The following is a 12,370-nucleotide window of genomic DNA, read 5'->3' as shown; positions in this document are numbered from 1 at the left end:
CAAACACTAAAACTGATGATAGGAGTTAAAATAAAACTTATTTAACGGGTTAATAATTTAGTCCTTCAAATTATCGAATGAACTAACTACATTAACTTTTTTTCTTTAACCCATCTTTCTTAACCATTTGCCTAACCGGCCCGAGGGATTAATATCTTAGAAACTTAAAAGGAAACCCAAAGTTCGAAAAAGAAACTTATATTAATACACCTCAACGAAGTGACAACTACGAAAATCTAGCGATATCGTAGCAACAAAATCAAAGCGTTTATTAGCTGAAAATCCCCATAAACTAACTACAAAAACGAACGGCCAGCTGCCGAGATCATCAGCATCCCACCCGAGCTCTGCCCTTCCTCGTCCGATCGAACTCCCTTCTTCAGATCTCGCAATTACGACCAAGGATTTTAAAAAAAAAAAAACGTCGATTTACAACAAAACAGTAAGAAAGACTCCATTTTTGTTCTCAAATCGAGCACATTGGATTCCATCAAGCCATGGTCTCCTCCAGGGCTCCATCATCCACTTCCCTCCCTCTAATCCTCGACATCGAAGATTTCAAGGTAGTATTCAAGTCTCTCCTCTTTCCCCAAATTTAAACGCTTAATTCACCGGATTTTATGAATTTAGGGCGATTTCTCATTCGATGCGCTGTTTGGGAACTTGGTGAACGAGCTCTTGCCGTCGTTCAAAGATGACGACGCCGATGCGGTGGAGGGGGGCGGAGGAGGCGGCGATCTCCCGAATGGCCACGCGAGGGCGCTGTCGGATGCCGCCAAGCTGGCGGAGGGAGAGCCGCTGTTCCCCGAGGTTGATGCGCTGCTCGCGCTGTTCAAGGATTCTTGTAAAGAGTTGGTTGATCTCAGGCACCAAGTATGTGATTGAATGTGATTGTTTGTCTGTTTGTTTGTTTTGGTAGTTTTTGATTCGATTTTATCATTATTATTACTGTAGATTGATGCTAGGCTGATGAATTTGAAGAATGATGTTGAAGTCCAGGATAAGAAGCACCGGAGGACGCTTATGGAGGTTGGTTATGTGTCGTTTTTGTATGTTATTTGAGTGCATTGCATGAAATAGATAGAATTTTGCACCATAAATTTGTTGGTTAAAAAATTTGGGTTATAGGGATTTTGCATATATACCCTTCAAACCTACTCTTTATTTTCAAATTTGCTGTTCAAATCTAACTATTTGCTAATTTACCCATACCTTCTTTGAGATTGGGCTAATAATATACAGTATATTCCACCATATTATGTTAAAACTAGTTCCAAGCCCATGCTATGCATGCATTATTTTTGTTGAGGTTGGAAATTTTTGCAGAATAGAATTTTTTTTTTTGAAATTTTATGTATAAAAAAGAAACCACAACTGTTCATGATTTTGAACAAATCAAAATAAGATAGAGTTGGCCATCCATTATGCATTACGCTAGTCAGAAATGAAATTGCCTCAAGTATGTTGTATTGATAACATCGTAACATTATGATATTCTATATTTATTTAAAAAACAAAATGATAAAATGAAAAATTGGTACATCTGCAATTTAATTTTTATAGTTTACATAGATACATTACAATTCTCCGACATTCCGAAACTCATGTATATTATTATTTACTGAGTTTTCTGTTCATACAGAGAGTATAGGATAAATTTTCAGTACATAAACTTTCTTGTCACAGGTTATTTAACGAACTAATTAGCAAGTTACCTAACTGATGCTCTTTTCTATTTTCATATTGTCAACTCATTGAGGAATAAAAAAGTTTTAATATTTTATCTCAATATGTGCATAGAAATGGAACACAATTGCAGCCTTGAGTAGTTACAATTTCAAACTATAAAATTTCACAATGATCAATCATCAAATCCTAGCAGATGAGAACAAAATTTGAGGATCCAATAAACCATTATGTGCAGGATGCAACGTATATACTCCAGAAATAGTGGCAGAAAATTGATGCAAAGAGAATCATATCTTTGTGTAAGTAATTAGTCCACAGTATAAATATAAACAATATAACAAATATAAAGTCTTAATGCAATTCCCATTTGTTGATGGCCTTGTCAGCTTGCTACAAAATGACAGAATCTAAAATTAGAATGCACTCTGATTTCTTAGTGACCTTGGTCGTTTTTGGTGGATAAGCAGGCTGTGATCGATGTTTCTATTTTTCCTACTTAGAAGGGAAAACAAGTTAGTTGATAAATCATAAATGTAATCTTCTAGATGAAAAACATAAGCTTCAGTCGAAAGTTTTAATTTAGATGTAATTTGTACATAAATTAGAACAAATAAATAGAAAAAGTCCGAAAAGGCATGAGAAATTGAAATTGGCAGAGTTGACAACCAGTAGCTGAGATTACATACTGCAGAACTAATCAAAAGAGAAAAAAAGCATCTGTTTTGTATAAAAGGCCTATTGAATATTATGTTCTCATTGTGTGTAATACTTGAAAGGCACATTGTTTAGTATATACATTATACACCAACTAGTTGTTGCTCCACTTTTCCGTATTGAGGTGCTTTTGCATGAATTATTTACTAAGATGAACTTTACCCTATTAAGAGTATAGTACATGATTAGATAAAAAGTAGGGTTAATTTCACATAACCTCCCCCCACCCCACCCCCAAACTTTGTTTATCTTACATAACCCCTTTGAACTTCTAGGTGTCTTGCAAAACTCCCCCGAACTTCAAACTTTTCTCACCAGACCTCCCCTACATGTAAGTTCCAAATAACTAAAATTTCCTTGAGAGGAAAAATGCCCCTCCTAAAATTTGAAATTTTTTTCTCAAGGAACTTTTAGTTATTTGCAAATTACATTTTGGGGGGTTTCAGTGAGAAATGCTCAAAGTTCAGGAGGGTTTGTAAAACATCCCAAAGTTCAAGGGGTTATATGAGATAAACCAAGTTCAAGGGTTTTTTTGTGAATGAATCCAAAAATGAAAGGTATATGAAAGAGAAGAGGAGAAAAAACACAGAAAACCTCTTTAGCAGCCATGTTATTTTTAGCAAAAATATTAGAGTTAATTACCCTATCAAGTTCTAGTGGTTTCTGGCATGCATAAAGAATTCAGATTTATTGCCACAATGATTAAATTAAATGTGCAAATGGCATGAAGAATTACCCTATCAATTTATGGTTATGCACAAAATTTGTATACACAATTCTATACGCACATTCTCCATGAAATTTGATAAAACTTAATAGTAAATTTCAACCTTTTACCTCAGAGCTATCCTCCTAGCAATGAAATTTGTGTTTGTGAATTCGATGGGAAAGGAGAGACTTGATCCAACAATAGATGTGCTTAAGATATATTTTTCACTTAGTGAAGGAACTGCGGAATGTAGATATTATCAGAGGAACATTATTATTAGTGCCAGTTCCTCTCAAGTTCTCATAGTAATAACAAATATGATGTAAACAATTTGGTTAATTTCAACTGAAAGCACATTCCAGAATCTTTTGCAAATCAAGTTCTAAAAGCAAGTCAAGCATCTCAAAGGAAAATCTTTATGATTGACTAATTTTCTTTAAGAATTAGGAAAAGGAACACTATCATAAGCATCAAAGAACAATTTGGCATATAAGCACAATTATTTCTTGAACAAAAATAAAATACTAAGCACATAATGACCTTAAATGTAAAGAGCAACAGTTTTATAAGATTTTGATTTTATCTCCATAGTTAATTGTAATACGATTTTATGTTACACAAAAGTGAAAAAAATTTGACAATGACTTAAAACTGAAAATAATAGTAGTAATGATAAAATAATAATGATTTAGTATATACCGAGCATTCTATTACAAAAAGAAACTCCAATGTCAAAAAATCTCCCTGTACGCGTCTGCTTCTTTCAAAACATATGAATAAGACAACATGCAATTGCTACATAACTAATAGCTCACATCAAAGTGAATTTGAATTTTGCCCCTAGGCTGCAGCAAAAGAGCATGTTTTTCACATTTTAATCCTTTTAAAACTTTGCACAATATATATACTTGCTATTCTTCCTTGCATGTATTTATGTTATTAATGTTAGGATCATCAAGATCCCAATAATTAATTTGCGAAAAGAATTCCAATCCTAAAACTCTAGGCTAGTCAAACTAACAAAATCCTAGAGTCAATTAACGGAATCGATCAACTATCCAAACTAAAAGACATTATAATATATTAATAAATTTAAAAAAGATCAAAAGAGAAAAGGAGAAAATAATGGGAAAAAACACCTTTGAAGTGCTTGTGTGGGAGGGTAAGAGAAAAAGGTGAATGTGGATAGAATGAGATATTTCAAAAGAGAGCATTTGAGATTCTTGTGCTTTCCTCAAAGCTAAACTATTGATTTAAAACGCGAATTTTGTGTTCATCTAAAATTGAATTTAACATAATACCAAGTTCACCACTTTTGTAGACATAGGTTTTCTTCAATTTCTACTACATTTAAGTGATAATATTTATGTTTTGAAGGTTGATGTTCTTCTTAAACTAAAACACAAAAATTAGGAGAAAATAATTACCTAAATTGAGCTGGCACCACAGACGTAAGAAAAGATCAGATAGAGGAGGAAGAATTGAAATGCACCTTAAAATCTTTTTTAATCCAAATCACAAAATAATAGGTCAATATTTCCAATAAATAGCTCTAGAATTTAAAAGGAGAGAGATCTAGGATAGCATCTAAAGGCAAAAGTGCAAGGAATTAAGCTAGTAGTGAGACTGAAACAATATTAGGAGTTTTTTTTTGTATACTAGGGGAAAGGAATGTGTCCAGCAAGACGCATTGATTATCTAGCAATATTGTCCATTTTAGGATCTAGTAACATTGTCTGATTTGGGACCTCAAGAGGATCGATTCCTGTCAGCTTTATGCAGAATGAAACAAATTTTTTTTAAGAAAAATGCTCAAATTGTAATGGAGATAGTGTGAAGAATTTGAGAACAAACTTAATATACGAAACTTTAGCAAGCTTGAGAAATTAATTCCATTTGAGATTTAATTGTGTAAAAAAACCCCAATTACTGGTCTTATAGAGGCTTAAGGTGAGGCAACAATCGGAAAAGTGTAAGGATGTAGCGGAGTCATATGTGCAGAGGTGGTTGCTATGTTTTCCGGTAAGGCAAATGAGATTGAGCAGAATGAATTAGAAGAATAAGTATTAAATGTTTATTTGAAATTTGAGTAGAGAAGAGGAACTACAAGGGGAGAGAGGTATAGCGAGAAAGGTGCTTGCTTTTTTCTTTGCAATGAATTGACGTATAGAACTTGAAAAAACTTATTTCATACTAAGAGTAAGGTCGTGAGAGAGAAACACTTCCTTTTCTATTTTCAAGAGGGGGAAAGTGGGATTTTTAGTGGGGATTTTTATCAAGTGTTAGTTACAGTGGGTAAAGATTTAATAGTATTTATATAAATACTTTTGGAATAAGAATAATCTATCCCTTGTTAAATTAATTAAATCAAATTAATTTCTATTAATTTTGAGAGAGAGAGAGAAAAAGAGGAGAGGGGATATTTGCACTGGCGAAAGGATGCGGCATGATTATCATCAAGGTAGCGTCTATATTTTGTTTGAGAGAGGGAGGGAGGGAGGGAGAAGGGGTGAGAAAGAGATGAAAGCGATGACTAGTGCTGCCCTCTCTCAATTTTACCATTATAATCCCTTAATGTTTAAACTGTAACATCATTAAATTTAAGAACAAAAAAATTTTGTGGGGACAAATTGGTGGTGAACTAACAAATATCAAGAATTTGGGGTTAGATTTGTAAATATAGTAGATCTTGGGGATATGTATGAAAACAACCCTGGATAATAATGCAAATGTGATATGTAGGTTAAATGAATTAGTTTTTGTGCATATTTCTCTTGAAACATCGAATAAAAAAGTTAAAAGAGAGAAGCATGTAGAATTACGTTGCGCAACCAAGGTGCATATAATGGAATGTAATGATGAGTCATATAGGTTTTTTCACTTAGCTTTGATAGTAATCAACTGATCATCTTCAAAGATGGTGAAAGATGAGTTTTCTTTTGGGTAAAATTGTTCAATAATGGGATGGAACTAACTGTCAGCTTGTGACTTGTAATAGATGAAACATTAAGGAAATGCAAGATATCACGTGATTGCAGTTGTTGGATTATGTTATCAATCTTGTATGAACTTTTGTCAAATATATTGTTGTGAAATTGTTCTTAATACAACCATATGCATTAAACCTGAAAAGACTCCACTCTCCACTAATAGATGCTTTCAACCTTCACAATTACTAGCTTCATAGGAAGATGTTATTCATCTCAAGAACAAGAAGTAAACAATGCTTTCGTCATGAAAAATACTAGCCCTCAATGGTTGTATCCTTGACAATTAAAATTTTTGTGAATTTTAGAGAACTACCATGAGTTTTTGGGAGGTTTTTCACAGAAGTACTTTATACATTTCCAATGGAAAAAAGTTCAGGAACCATTCCTCACGTTCTATGTACTTATATATATATATATATATATATATATTATATATATATATATATATATATATATAGAGTCGGCAGGATTAGCCGTACACATGATGAAGCACGATTATATGAGTTGAATATACCTTGTCTTATATACTTATGTGACGACTATCCTGATTCTGGTTTGTGTAGTGTGTGTGTGTGGTATATATAGGATATATATATATATAGTATATATATATGATATAGTATATACTATAATATATTATAATATATATATAAAAAAAAAAAAAAAAAAAAAAAAAAAAAAAAAAAAAAAAAAAAAAAAAGAAAAAAAAAAAAAAAAAAAAAAAAAAAAAAAAAAGATATACTATATAGTATATATATACTATATATAATATATATTATCATATATATATATATATATATATATGATATATATATATATATATATATGATATATATATATATATAGCACACAAAGTCAGGATAGCCGTCACATGTGAAGCACATTATATGTTGGATATACTTGTCTGTATATACTTTATATATCTTATGCATTACCCTCACCCTTCTCTTATTTTCAAGGGTAGTTTAGACCCATTGTCTAAGTCATTCACGTCGTGACAAAAAACTTCCAACAAATTATGGTATTTTCTTGTAGTTTTGAAAGTCAATGATAGTTCATCAGTAGTTTAGACCCATTAGATTTTTTGCATAGATGCCCCTCAAATCTATCCTATTGCAAATTTATTTCCAAAAACCCGACTACTTCTTAGATTACCCATACATTATTTGAGATTAGGTTAATCTAGCCCTCATATTTATTAGTAAAGAATATTTTGGGAGTATATGGAAATTTATGTTAAAATATTGTAATAGTTTAAAAATATGACTACCGTACCCCTAGTTAATTAATATATATAATGGTTTGGGGAGGGGAGGGGGTTTAGCAGCCGACTCGTATATGGTTGCTAATTGCTAATCAGTTGAGAAGTGTGGGGGCATTGATGTCGGGGTGCGGGTAGACCTAGGGTAGTTTGTTTTGAATGAGTTAGGTTCATGTTGATTGGAGAGGATGATGATCGGCTTAATTTGGTTTTGGGATATTGAGTTCTTGTGAATTTGGGTTATTTTGTATTGGAGGAGAGGATGTTGAAGATTGGCTTGATTTGATTTGGGTTCGAGCTATGAGTTCTTGAAAATTAGAGGGGAGCATTATGAGGTTGGGTTTGATTTGTGTTTGAGCTAGTGCGTTCTTCTAAATTTGGATTCTTGTGAATTGGAGAGGAGGATGAAGATGAGCTTCAGTTGTGTTTGAGCTAGTGTGTTCTGTTAAATTTGGTTTTGATTTTGGGATATTGGAGGAGAGGCGGTTAGCCAATCATTATCATAACGGTTTTTAGTTGATACTGATAGCATAGGAAGCATCTGATAGGTAGAGAGAGAGGGTGCGGTAGTACGACGTCGTCACCAGTGACCACTAGGGTGCTGCCCCGCTTTTTTTTTTAAGAATGAAGAGAGATGTTTTCATTGGCATAACATTGTCTAGAAACTGAAGGTGTTCAGAGAAGGGTAGAAAACCATTGTGGAAGAATGTAGGGGTAAAGCAAATATGTACATTTGAGGGTAAATATGCAAATACCATAGATTTGAAGGGTAAAGAAGAAAAACCAAAAATATGATAAATTTGAATAAATAAGAAAATCCTAGATTAAAGCTATCATATTCTTTTAAGAAAACCCTATGGTTTAAGTTTTTATTTCTTGATTGTACTTACTTATGATTAAAGAGATTGCTGATAACTGATAGTATTAAATAAAATTAAGATTAACAATAACATGTCCTAGAAGACCTAAAGTTATGATATATGTTGGTTTCATTAGTTCTACCTTCCTCTCCCCCTCATCTGGGTTTATCTTTTGGAACACAACATTGTGTTGAAACCATTGCTTAGCTTAAAATTACAAGAGTAAGATTTTTTCCAAGTTACTAGACTCCATTTCTTTGCTTCTATTACACGTCTTATCCGATTCCTATTGCTATCAAACATGTCAGCTATTCTCATACAGTGTTTCTCAATTTGGAGGAGGATCCTGAGTTAAATTTTGGAGAAAGCTCCAATGTTTAGGCTGATGGACATCTGCTATTGATTTTGTAGGTACATGGTGTTCTTGTTCTGAACCGGCCATTACTTAAAATTTAGTTAGTCTGAAATTCTGTAAAAAAAAAAATCCCAGGCTAGCAAGTGGAGCTGCACTTGTTATCTTTTCCTGACACATCAGCGGTCATTTATCCCCTATGCACCGTTTCTCTCTTTACAAGTATTATTAAAATGCGCGCTCTGGTATGTAAGTTCTACTCCATACACACATGTTGCATGTGCTTTTTCCTCACACTATTGGCATGCGTGAGTTCTTAGAAAAAATAATGTTTAGACTAATGAGAGTGTGCATCTGCTATTATATTTCATTTGCGAAGCCATTATTTAGTTGAAACAGGTTAGCTAAGTTTAATGGCATAGGATTTTCAGCAGAAGTCCTAAAATCAGGCTTGCATGTGAAGGATCAAGTTTATTATATTTTCTGACTTGTCTGCCGGCTATGTGTCTAAGGATTCTAAAGTACCAAGCTATCTTTTTTCCTAGATAATTCGATACATGTAAGTATAGGCACCCCCTGCTGACATAAATTTGGTACCTACATGTTCATGTGTTTTCTTGTCATTCTAGTGTGAGCGTGCATGAATCCTTCTGTCCTTGGTGTAACAATTTGTGAATTCTTCATCGATGACTTAATTTATGTTGAAAAATCTTTTGTCCAGAACTTTGAACAATCTTACAGTCATAGTTTTTATATGTACTATAATTTATGTTGTCCTTAAGTGCAAGTTAGATGTAATCATGTAAGATGACACTTGTTATTCACATTTTATTTATCCTCTTATCTTCCCTTCAGCTAGAAAAAGGTGTAGATGGCTTGTATGATAGTTTCGCCAGACTGGATTCTCGAATTTCTAGTGTGGGGCAGACTGCTGCAAAGATTGGGGACCATTTGCAGGTACACTACTGATTATTCTTTTCTATTGGTATTGTTATCATTACGCTAAAGGTTTTTATTAAATTTATATTCTAATCATTTTTTGCCAGTCTACTGTTTTCGTGCATTTGTGACAAGATTATTTTTCTAGATACTATGACGTAATAAATGTTTTGTTTGTCAGAGTGCAGATTCCCAGAGAGAAACTGCCAGTCAAACAATAGATCTGATAAAGGTAGGGACTGTTGATAATTTTTTGTTCTTTGAGATTTTGCCTCTCTTTTTTTCCCAATCAATATATGCTTCCATAAATTTATATTCTATAATCTTCACAGTACTTGATGGAGTTTAATAGCAGCCCTGGTGACCTGATGGAATTGTCATCTCTATTTTCTGATGATAGTCGTGTTGCTGAAGCTGCCGCAGTTGCAGAGAAATTACGTAAGCTATCACCAGTTGTTTAGTGAATGAAATGTGCTGAAAATACACAGTTTCTCATTAATTTCAGGGCCAATAATTTACTCAAAGCATAACAGGTATTTTGGCAATTGGCATACAGAGTTTGGAATGTGAAGAAATAACTGCCATCACATTGGTTGTTTTCATATGAAAGTTCTTTCATAAAATTGAAAAGTAGTTAAAGGGAAGTAGAGAAAATAGTAGACAAACCTGAAGAGATACTTGGAACGAAACTGAAGAATACTGAATCCCATCTGCAAATCAATTGATCCAGAGTCAAAGGACTAAGTAGGCATACACGTATGAATTTTGAATTAATAATCCATAGGACCATAGCATATATTTTATAAAAGACTATAATTTGTTTTTCCCCAAAAATGGACTTTGAATATTGCAGGCAATCTGCTTGCAACATCATTGCAAGGAGATACAGAGAGGAAGAGAACTATGGAGCCAAGTGATAGACCTAACTTTGTAGATTATAAATAATACGTGGTGTAGGAAAGGAAAATGGAAGATGTATGATAGAACAAACACAGAGAGTAGTGCAAGGAAGTAAGCTACCTTTATTCACTATTAAATCAAAACCTTACCATACCTATACATAACTTTGACATACTAGGGTGTACTCCTAAAGATCAGAAGAGCAGAACGTTAAGTAAACTCATTAACCCTGATATGGTTATAGGTACATATTGTTTACCATTTATGTGAACATTTACCCATGGTATCCATCTTTTGTTTTCAACATCTCTCTATTCTGCTTCAAGTTGGATTTCTACTCAACCACTCAAACTTCTCTTATGCTTCTTCTATTCTAACTATCTGCTCTGTGGTATGTATAATGTTTAATTTAGAATCCTTGCACTTTTTAGACACCCCTCACATATAATTAGAAGAATATGTTGAAGAGCTCATATATAAGCTTATTATTATTTTTTTCTAAACCTCAAGTTGAAAGAAGTTAATTTTAACTTCCTTCAACAGGAATAATATGCATTTTGTTCTTCAAAACATAAAGATGGAATGTCATATACAACACTTTTTATTTTATTATAATTTTAACTATTTTACTTTCAATTTCCAAATAAGGTTAACCTGCATTGTATATCACCACTCTTTTTCTAATCATAGGATCATTTGCTGAGGAGGATGTTGGTAGGGCTGGCATTGGCATGTCTTCTGTAGTTGGTGCAGCCAATGCTAGCAGGGGCTTAGAGGTTGCCGTTGCAAATCTTCAAGAGTACTGTAATGGTAAGTTTTATTAGTTCTTGCGTAATATTTTTTCTGAATATTAATTTCTTAATGCTCATGTCTAATTTTTTCAGAACTGGAAAATAGGCTTCTTTCACGATTTGACGCCACATCACAAAAGCACGAACTGTCGACAATGGCAGAATGTGCTAAAATTTTGTCTCAGGTCTGTAGTCTTGTTTCAATATTTTTAAATAGTAGATGAATGACATTGGATAACTGGAAAAGAGTAAGATGGAAAACTTCAATGATGATAGATAAGAGGAAACACAATAAAGTATTGCACCAATTTTCTTTGTCATCCTCAATGTAAAATAGGCATACAAATCCATGCACATTTGTCCTTCTGCTACAAGGTTCCTTTACTTCATTATTTAATACTGGAAACTATGAGGATTCAGGCATAGCTTATTGGGTTTCTGTCTTATCTGTTGGATGGGTTCTGTTTCTGTAAGATGTCCAAATTAGTATGGAAACTGGAATCAAAGAAACAAACATTAACTATGAATGAAGAGCGAATGTTGTCAAGGAAACTTGATCTTGTTTTAGTCATTGTGCGAGGTATTTCGCATAGGATGATGCAACTACGGTGTATCTGGCACTGAAAGGGTCTTGTTTCTACTCATGGTACTAGGCTGCAAAATGTTTGCGAAATGCCTACCACCAATGGGTAAAGTTTCTCCATATCTTGCTACATTAGGCTGCAAAAAATGTGCATGCATTTCCAGACAGAGGAACTTATTCACTACTGGGTCAGCGCGTTCTGCAGAAAGTCATCATCGATGTCTTGGGTTTCGTGGCACGATATGACTTTGTTTGTCTATTGGCTGTAATTAATTCCATCCAACTCTTAAGAAAGTGTCATCAATATAATCTGTACAAGCACATGCAAGCAAAGAGACTCCGAGACATCATATCTATAATGGTAAGTTCATCTTTCACTTCCTAAGTCCCTGTCCCAATAACAAATCCTTCCTGTTAAAAAAATTGCACAATGATGACATCCGATTATGTATGTTTCTTCTTTCAAGGATGAGGAATTCCTTGCTTCTTCAAGTCTTCCAATCGGTTGCAATAATCTTTTATTACATTTCTTGAGATTGGTAGACTTTTCTTTATTGATTTATTCCATAAACATTGCCACCA

At 33.5% G+C, this 12,370-nt stretch overlaps 1 protein-coding gene across 2 annotated transcripts in view; it reads left to right on the top strand.

Moving 5' to 3' along the window:
* The window catches only part of LOC109824777 (exocyst complex component 5-like), a 41,733-nt gene continuing 29,571 nt past the window's right edge, over nucleotides 209-12,370 (top strand). Inside the window, exons 1-8 of one of the 2 annotated variants that reach the window (XR_002242778.1) lie at nucleotides 209-563; nucleotides 631-873; nucleotides 955-1,029; nucleotides 9,431-9,532; nucleotides 9,696-9,746; nucleotides 9,847-9,952; nucleotides 11,105-11,224; nucleotides 11,299-11,390. Coding sequence is in view for 1 of the 2 variants with exons in the window: in XM_020391421.1 (XP_020247010.1) it covers nucleotides 498-563; nucleotides 631-873; nucleotides 955-1,029; nucleotides 9,431-9,532; nucleotides 9,696-9,746; nucleotides 9,847-9,952; nucleotides 11,105-11,224; nucleotides 11,299-11,390 (855 nt within the window). In the remaining variant the exon portion in view is untranslated. The remainder of the gene's footprint in view (nucleotides 564-630; nucleotides 874-954; nucleotides 1,030-9,430; nucleotides 9,533-9,695; nucleotides 9,747-9,846; nucleotides 9,953-11,104; nucleotides 11,225-11,298; nucleotides 11,391-12,370) is intronic. The other variant, XM_020391421.1, reaches the window with a different exon arrangement.

The sequence above is a fragment of the Asparagus officinalis genome, chromosome 9, assembly GCF_001876935.1.
Source record: "Asparagus officinalis chromosome 9, Aspof.V1, whole genome shotgun sequence".
NCBI classification, from domain to species: domain Eukaryota; kingdom Viridiplantae; phylum Streptophyta; class Magnoliopsida; order Asparagales; family Asparagaceae; genus Asparagus; species Asparagus officinalis.
This window is presented reverse-complemented; position numbering and strand designations above follow the sequence as displayed.